Source organism: Lycium barbarum, chromosome 2 (genome assembly GCF_019175385.1).
Source record: "Lycium barbarum isolate Lr01 chromosome 2, ASM1917538v2, whole genome shotgun sequence".
In the NCBI taxonomy this organism is placed as follows: domain Eukaryota; kingdom Viridiplantae; phylum Streptophyta; class Magnoliopsida; order Solanales; family Solanaceae; genus Lycium; species Lycium barbarum.
The window spans coordinates 5,363,552-5,372,982 of NC_083338.1; the positions used below are offsets into that span (position 1 = coordinate 5,363,552).

General features: G+C 34.1%; 2 protein-coding genes across 2 annotated transcripts in view; both read left to right on the plus strand.

The window, feature by feature from the left end:
• LOC132625971 (lysine-specific demethylase JMJ30) overlaps positions 1-4,753 on the plus strand; it is an 8,181-nt gene extending 3,428 nt beyond the window's left edge. Inside the window, exons 3-7 of the mRNA XM_060340658.1 lie at positions 349-558; positions 1,734-1,868; positions 1,973-2,116; positions 2,300-2,392; positions 4,336-4,753. Of these exons, the coding sequence (XP_060196641.1) occupies positions 349-558; positions 1,734-1,868; positions 1,973-2,116; positions 2,300-2,392; positions 4,336-4,512 (759 nt within the window). The 3' untranslated portion in view covers positions 4,513-4,753. The remainder of the gene's footprint in view (positions 1-348; positions 559-1,733; positions 1,869-1,972; positions 2,117-2,299; positions 2,393-4,335) is intronic.
• Positions 4,754-5,945: 1,192 nt separating this feature from the next.
• On the plus strand, positions 5,946-8,022 carry LOC132625970 (UDP-glycosyltransferase 92A1-like). The gene has a single exon (XM_060340657.1). The coding sequence runs from the start codon at positions 6,146-6,148 to the stop codon at positions 7,640-7,642; it is 1,497 nt and encodes a 498-aa protein (XP_060196640.1). The 5' UTR covers positions 5,946-6,145; the 3' UTR covers positions 7,643-8,022.
• Positions 8,023-9,431: the final 1,409 nt, after the last annotated feature.

Below are 9,431 nucleotides of genomic sequence, written 5' to 3' on the forward strand. Positions count from 1 at the left end.
ATTTATTGAATGCTCTCGGGCATTTATTGAGGTAGTAAAATATTCTGTTTCAGAAGGATCTTTTTTGGTATTAAAGTCTGAAATCTGTGAGGAAGTAGCCCATTCTTCATCTACGACCTCAAAATCTTCAGTTATAGCATTTTAGTCTATTTATTCCAGCTGGCTGTTGAAATATTTGGATTCATTTTACGAATTTTATTAATTGATACATGTTTTCTAGGTGAGCTCATCAGTGAGTGCCTTCTAACCTCTCCGATAGTTGAGGTGGTCTAGCATTTACTATGAGTGCTAATAGTGTATTTGAGATATGAGAAGTGTGATTGTTTATCTTTTGTATTGACTTTGCAGGTGCAGCAGTTGTTACCTTTTAAGTCACTGTCTTGTACGTTAGTAGGGAAAAGGTCAGCCTTATCATTGGAGGCATTCCTGAGAGACCATTATTTATCAGGATCCCCGGTGGTAATCAGAGATTCCATGGATCACTGGCCTGCCAAGAATAAGTGGAATGACATGAATTACCTTAGAAGGGTTGCTGGCTTCCGTACGGTCCCCGTAGAGGTGATTACATTTACTCATATTATTATTTCAGGTCAACTGAACTCTGTATCTGTTGCATATTCAGACTTTAAATTAATCAGCAGTTTCTAATCATATCAAGAGGATAAGTCCTTTTCTTAAGAAAATGATCAAGAACGTAAATCCTGATAATACGTTTTGTCCAAGTTAGAATATAGAAAGAGAATAGGAGATGGAATTAATAAACACATTGATTGTATTAGAGTTGACATTGCTCACAAGAGAACTTTTTAGATACGAAACATTTATCTTGTGAACATGGAAAGCTAGCTACAATTTTGGACTGGGTTATCGTATTATGGAGGCTAATCCCTGAGCTATTATATGTATACATCATGATTTATCGATAAACAGCAAAATTCAGCACTGGATCTTTGACTGGATTGGAAAGAAAAAGTTAAGCTTTCTTGTGAGTGTATGTATGTGCTAGACACATATAAATTGTTTTTGGTGACTTGGGTGGTGAGTGTATATATCTTGGGGTAGCTTCCAGCCAACGAGTTTGCCAGTCCGTCCTCAATTAGTTTCGTCAATCATGATCCTTTTTACCAGTTTCACAAAAAAATTAGTTTTGTCAATCATTGGCAGCCGAAAGTGTCATGATGTGGGACGCAAGAGACGAAGAAGAGTATCCTCATTTTTAAAAGGATGAAGCTTTGAAGCATGTTTCAGGTTTAGTCTTGTTATATTTATTCGATTTACAAGTTGCTTCTAGTTTTCCTTAGGTTACTTGGTTAAGCTTATGGAGTCGAAGGTAATTTTGGTTATTAACATTCTCTCCAAATATAAGTATGTTAAGCTTATGGAGTCTAAGGTAATTTTGGTTATTAACATTCCCTCCAAATATAAGTATGTTAAACTAAATGGTACAGAATAATTGTATGAGAGCAGTTCCCTATTTTGCCTGTCAAAGAGGGGAAAGTTGGAAGGCACAAAGAACGCACAAATCGAGAAACTGTCCAACTTTTTTTTGAAAGGAAAAATGAAACCACTCCCACCCCACCAAAAGGAAAAAAAGAAGAAGAAAAAACTGGACTTGGACAGTTTCCTTATCTTCATTAGTCTTTGTGTACCTCAGGGTAGGGTGGGACATTGGGAGAGACCTGCATATTCTGCTTTTCACTCAAAACTTGATTTGCAATTAAACCATCTTCCAGGTCGGAAAGAACTATTTGTGCCCAGAATGGAAGCAAGAGCTGATCACGTTCTCTGAATTTCTTGAGAGAATCCGGTCCAATGACACTACCTCTGTGGAAACTACGTACTTAGCTCAGCATCAATTATTTGATCAGGCATAGTTTTTCCTCTATATTTATTTCTGTATATTTGTGTAAACACTTCTACCTTGAACTTATTGTTTTGAAATTAGTGGCTTAGCTATGTAGCTGAATGACAGATACAAGAGCTACGGCAAGATATCGTTATTCCTGATTATTGTTTTACTGGAGGTGGGGAGATCAGGTCGCTTAATGCTTGGTTTGGTCCAGCCGGGACTGTGACTCCTTTGCATCATGATCCTCACCATAATATACTTGCTCAGGTACAGCCATACAGCAGACACGTTCTTACAATGAGCTAGATCAAAGCTTAACATAAAGTTTAAATTAGGTTGAGCCATAGGTTATTGCTTATTGATTTTCTTTTAAGGGAAATTTCTGTTATGGTCTGTATGTTGATATGTTCTCTGTCATTACTTGTGATCTTCTGCATTTCACTTTACCAGGTTGTTGGCAAAAAGTATGTACGGCTTTACCCGGCGTCACTATCCGATGAGCTTTATCCACATAGTGAAACCATGCTTACCAATTCCAGCCAGGTATATGATTCTGCATTATTTTTAATTGCAGTTCCTCTAGAATTTTATTTCAATGGTCTGTCATTCACTATTTTTACCTTTGGTAGTTTTTGCTAACTCCATTCATGTTAGTCTCTTTATCTTACTCGGCATAGTGTTTAAAAAAAGAGTTGAAAATGTTACGTTATTTAGTAATTAGCATTACTCCTTACGTGTCATTTTTTATGATGGTATTTGGCGGGACACAGAGTTCAAGATGTTTATTTGGCTCATATCAGAAAGAATATATGAGTGGTGGTTGAAAAGTTCGTTTTAATATTTGTGTAGTTTATATACTAATTCTTCTTAAAAGGCTGTGAATGTTATATAGAGATGGCACTTTATCAAGCATTTTACAATGTTTCAACGCGGAAAGAGTGTCAATCAATTGGGGAACAGGGAGATGATCTCAAGTGTTCTCAAAGAGCAGGATAAAGGAAAAGTCGTCCTGAAAAATGGGTTCTAATAAGTTTTATGAAATTAAATTTTCTTTTTAGGTTACTTGTTTGAAACTTGTTTAGGTTAGTAACTTATTAAAATTCTGGGATGGCCTGAAAAGGGAAGTAGGACTACACTTTTAGGATAGAGTGTATTATATATTTTTTTTTTTGAGAAGAGAGTGAATACTAGAAATTAGGCAGAATAGATCAGGACCCCCCCTGAGCTTGACGACTTTTTTCAGTGCACACCTAAACTTTGCATTGGCCTAATTACCCCCTCAACTTGACAATATGACAGGCACGACCCCCTGGACGCTGACAACCCATGAAAGTGTGACACTCCCGCAGCCACATGTTTTTTTTTTGTCCTTGTGGCATTTTTTAAATCATCTTTTTCGAGCCAAATATGTAAAACAAACCTGGAACAACAATGTTTTGACTATAATTCTTTTATTTGGCTAAAGATAATGATATTCTAATTAAGTTATTTTTATATATTTGGCCAGAAAGAGAAGAAATACACATATAGAGCAATTAATCATTGCATCTAAAAAGAAAATAAAGTCTCAACCAAATATTTTTACGAATTTAACCTGGAAAAAAATCATGCACAGTTGAAATAAATAATCATTGCATGAAAAGAAAAATACACATTTTATTGTAGAAAATACACTGTCTAAATTTCATTACTTTGGCTAAACCTTCTTTTTATTTGGCTAAAATAAATGAAGTTTAAACTACGCTTTGTACATTTTTATCAAAAAAAGAAAAGAAAAAAACATAGTTGAAATAAACAATTGTTGTATCTAAAAAGAAAAAAACACAATTGACAAAATATGCAAGGTATATTAAGAAAAAACAAAGAGAAATACAATTGGAACAAATAAATCATTATATTGATTATCAATAGTTGAAAAATACCCCACACGGAAGCTGTTTTTTTGATTTTTCATCCCTTCCACGTGCCTAAAAAGGTGTATTCATGCTCTTTGCCACATCAGCGTCTTGGGGGGGGGGGGGGGGGGGTCAGGCTATCATATTACCAAGTTCTGGGGGAAATTAAGCCAACACATAGTTTAGGTGTGCACTAAATAAAAGACAACAAGTTCGGTAATTTTTCCCCTAGAAAATTTAGTATTGAGTGAATACTTTAAGTTACCGATATCTCTTACCATGCTTACTACATAGCTGCACATATCACATGTCAGGATAGAAGAGAACTATTATATGCATAATTCCAAGGTCTCTTTATTTTTCGACGCTGCAGTTATGAGATATGGTTGCTCATGCAGTAACCTACATCTGCATCTCAAGGTTCTGCTTCTCTTACGTATATGAGGGTTCCACTTATATTATCATACCCCTCTCTTATAAAAAAAGACTTATGGTATCATTTCGCACTTCCAATTTATGGTTGTTGCTTTCTTTAGATGGTTGATAATGCCCGGAGCTTGTCGTCTTACACATTTGAAATCTTGTTTGAAGGTTGATCTAGACAACATTGATGAAACAGAGTTCCCAAAGGTATTAGACCTGGAGTTTCAGGACTGCATTTTAGAGGAAGGTGAGATGCTTTACATCCCCCCTAAATGGTGGCACTACGTCCGCTCTCTCACGCCAAGCTTTTCGGTTAGCTTTTGGTGGAGTGGCGCCGAAAATTAGATGGCTGATCAGTTTTATATTAGGTGTCCCTAGTCTTCTCGTCTCGTGTATACAAATAACTAGTTCAAGTGTTGAACTATTCAACCATCATTCTTCTGCAGATTGCAATGTGGGCTTCACCACACCTAATGCATTAACTGCAGGAACTTATATTGGAAGAAAAACTTCTTGCGTGTGATTTGTACTTTCTTGACTCACCCACTTTTTAAAAGTAGAATCAGTGTGGTTGTTTCAGTTCCAAGTAGCCTTGTTGTCTTTGAGACTTTGATGATAAATTTTTCAAAAAATGGCAATGTTGCTTTATTACTTGAAGCTTTGTCTGAGCATTATCAGAGGAATTTGGTAAAGGATCTACTACACATCAATAGTTATATTATTGCGTAAATAAGGTGAAAATGAAATTTTACTTAATTGGGATTGAGACTAGTTGTTATTGTAAGGTAAAAATGAAATGAGAAAAGGTTCAAAATTGCTGGTTTGCGAAATGATTTACTTTTCCCCTCCGTTTGAACTGGGCTCAACTGGACCCTTGCATTTAATACTCCTTTTGCAATAACTATTTTATTTGGGTCTAATTTTGAGTCCAATAAATCACAAAATGTGACTTGGCAATTATGTCTCGTTGTCCTTTAATTAATGATGTTGATATCTGTTATTACCCTAACTATCAGGAGAAGTCCAGAACTGAGGAGACCCCATTAATCATTAACTTGATCACCAACATATTATGATGCAATGACTCACTAGCAGCTTATCTCACCAAACTTTAAAATTTTATTATTCAAAAAAATATTTTTTGTTGTGACAACTTTTCGAAAAAAGTATTTTTGGAGAATAGTACTCCCTCCGTTTCAATTTAAGTGTCTTAGTTTCATTAGGTACAGAGTTTAAGAAATAAAGAGAGACTTTAAATCTCATGGTTTTAAATTAAAAATGTGTACAATGTAATAAAATGTGCTTTGAATTTTGTGATTATAAACTTGTCATGTAGAATGTTGAAATTATCAATTTACTAAATATAGAAAGAGATATTCTTTTTGGATTAGATTAAAGACGAAAGTAAGACACTTAAAATGAAACAGAGGGAGTAGATTGTTTGATTTATCAATTTAGAAAGTACTTTTATCAATGTCATAGCAATAGTTTGTGCTTAGACGAAGTATAAAAAGTGCTTCTGAAGCTTATATTTTTCAACTTTTAAAAAACATCATTCTCCTATTACTACTACTTAAATACACTTATTTTTCTCCTAATGTCACTAAATTACAAGGTTTGATGGTCCAATGATGCATGAAAAGTCAAAAACCTCTATAAGAATTCAATCAATAATCCAACACCAATTAAAACTATGGCCAAATACATAAGCGACCCTCTAAACAAACAAACAAAATAAAATAAAATTTAATAAGAGTTGAGCGGATTAAAATATGACTCGTTCTTTCATTCATTTTGATCCAATCTAATTGGTCAACAAATAATCTTTGGACAGATTATTTAACTCGCTCATTTATGTTAATCTGTCCAAATTCAGTCTAACCGATACGTTTAATTCTCTTGTATAAAACTTCACACCTTACAAGTAGACAAGAATTCATTCTCCTTTTCCTCCAAATTCCATCTTCTACTTCTTTCCATGCTACAAACCATGAAAGAAAAAAAAGGCCACATAGTCCTTTTCCCTTTCATGGCACAAGGTCACATAATCCCTTTCTTAGCCTTAGCTTTCAAGATTATTCAAAAGGGTTATCAAATCACATTCATAAGCTCACCATTAAACATCAAGAAACTCAAATCATCACTCCAAAAAAACCATTCAATTCAGTTTCTTGAAATACCTTTTAACAGTACTGAACATGGTCTTCCACCAGATACTGAAATAACTGATTCTTTACCTTACAATCTTGCTTTCAAACTTCTTGAAGTTTCTCCTTCACTTGAACCAAACTTTAGAAAAATTCTTAGTGATCTTGTTGATGTAAAGATTGGTTTTTTCAAGAAACCACCAATTTGTGTTATAGCAGATTTCTTTTTTGGATGGTCAGCTAAGGTAACTCATGAATTTGGTATTTTTCATGCTATATTTTGTGCTGCTGGTGGATTTGGAGTAGCTTGTTATTACTCTATGTGGTTAAATTTACCTCATAGACATACAGATAAACTTGAGTTTATATTGCCTGATTTTCAAGAAGCTGGAAAATTTCATGTTACACAATTGTCACCTAGTTTAGCTATAGCTGATGGAAATGACCCTTATTCACATTTTCAGTTGAAAAATCTTCCAACTTGGGAAAATTCAGATGGGGTTCTTTTTAATACAGTTGAAGAGTTTGAAAAAATGGGGTTGATGTATTTTAGAAGGAAATTATGTATACCTATTTGGGCAATAGGACCAATACTTTTTCAAGAAAATGACAGAGTAAGTACTCCTAGGAAAGAACCAGGACTTCCTTTAGAAAAATGTAAAGAATGGTTAGATAGAAAAGAAGAAAAATCAGTTCTTTACATATGTTTTGGTTCACAAAACACAATCTCAGCATCCCAAATGGTGCAATTAGCAAAAGCATTGGATGGTCTTGAAATAAATTTCATTTGGGTAGTTAGACCACCTTTAGGATTTGATGTAAATGCTGATTTTAAACCAGAAGAATGGTTACCAGAAGGGTTTATTCAAAAAAATCAAGAAAATGAACAAAGAGGACTAATAGTGTTAAATTGGGCTCCACAAGTTGAAATCTTGATTCATGAATCAACAGGTGGATTTTTAAGTAATTGTGGTTGGAATTCAGTTCTTGAATCACTAATTAATGGGGTACCATTAATTGGATGGCCAATGGCAGCTGATCAGTTTTTTAATGCTAAGTTCTTGGAAGAAGAAGTTGGTGTTTGTGTGGAAATGGCTAGAGGGACAACATTTGATGTAAGTTATGGGGACATAATTGAAAAGATTGAGTTAGTTATGGGTACTGAAAGTGAAAAGGGGAAAAGATTAAGGGGTAAAGTTTGTGAAGTTAAAGAAATGATTAAAGATGCTGCTAGAGATGAGGATGATTACAAAGGGTCCTCTGTTAGAGCTATGGATGAATTTTTTAATTTGCTGATGAATGAAAGGACAGAGATTGGGTCATTATAATTGACCTCTTTTGTTAACAAAGAAAAAGAGAAATCTACAAGAGAAGTACAACTTTCTTTACTTTATATAAGTTTTTTGGATGTTTCAAGATTTTGTTTACTTTTGAAAAAGTAATGTCGACGGAAAAGAAAATTTGTACAAAAAGTTAAAAGTGAGTTGGAATGGTTGGGTTAAAATAATGCAAAGATACACTTGGTATGTCGTGATGTTATCAGTATTGACTCATTTCATACGATTTTCCTCAAAAACCCTTACACAATGAAGAGTATCACTATATCTTATAGTGTGTAGTTTTTATTTCTTTCTCAGCTATCAATATGCCAATAATTTATTCCCGAAACTAAGTTTCACATGACCCATTACCTCATGCTTATTTGGAGATTTAATTGTATTTCACACACATCAGTTCATATTTATGGAAACTGAAGCCCAATTACTTCCTTTTTTGTATATGACTTTTTAAAGTTACGAGTAAATGTTGTAAACTATCCCGCGCAAAGGCAGTATGTCGGGTTTGACGCCATCACTTCCCCATTTTCATAATTGTCTCGCAGAGTACTAGTTGTTGGGCTAAACTATCCAAGATAATTTTGACATATGTCGGGTTTGACGCCATCACTTCCCCATTTTCATAATTGTCTCGCAGAGTACTAGTTGTTGGGCTAAACTATCCAAGATAATTTTGACATGGTGGGACATTGTTTGTTTCAAACCAAGCCCGAGCAGCTTTATTCAAATGGTCCCACACCATTAAAAGTATCACCACCTCATATATAATTTTCTTTTCTTTACAACTATTAATATGAAACTTTGTTAGCATAGCCAATGAATATTGAGCTTGTAACAATATATTGAGTTCATTTTTAGGTTATAGGTTCACTATCGTAAACACAGCTTGCCCCTTTCTTAAAAAATTCCTCATTTTTGTTTATAAGTAGACGTACTTCTATTGTTGGGCAAACTTTTTAAGTTACACCTCAATTCTAGTTAACCTTGTATGTACGAGCTTTCTTATATTGTTTGTCTCAAGCTTAAATAAAGGAGATTGTGATTTCCTCGAGGAGGTTCTATCACATGAAAATGCTCTTTAATGGAGTGTGATGATGTTTGTTTTCGCAAAATATTTAAATACATAAAGGTAACATAAATTTGTCCAAAAATAGTCACCAAAACTTGAAGGCACATATGACTGTCAAATTATCTCTTCTTCCCAAATATTTTTCGCCAATGATCTAACACCAACTGAAAAAAAAAAAATCGCAAGACAGAATTTTGATGCATAATTAGGCCTTAAGGTCTAACTTTTGGAGAATTTTAGTGGAGTAATTTTTTTTTTCCCTTTTGCCTTAAGGCAGAAGGCAAAATATCTGCCTTAAGGCAAATTCTGTCTTATAAGGTAGGCTTTTCGCGAAGTCTTGCCTTGACTGAGCAGAGGTTTAAATTTAAAATCTCAGGGTATTTTCGGCTACTTTTTAAGGCAAAGACTTTTATTAAAGACTAGCAATTTGAGGGATAAAAATTAAAGACCAGCACCTTTGAAGAACAATCCGTGCAAAAAAATGAATTGGGAATTGTAATACTAAGCCTAGGTATATACGACTTGACTATTCTAACAATATCCATAACTGCCTTTGTAAGAGTAATACTAAAAACCATTTGTTATGTGAACTTATTTACTGATCGGCGTTTAAGAATGAATAAAAAGAGTTTTGAAACTTGTAATCTATGTCATAACATTTATGTAGCTTATAAAACTTTACATATAATTTTAAACATGCCATATGCGTCT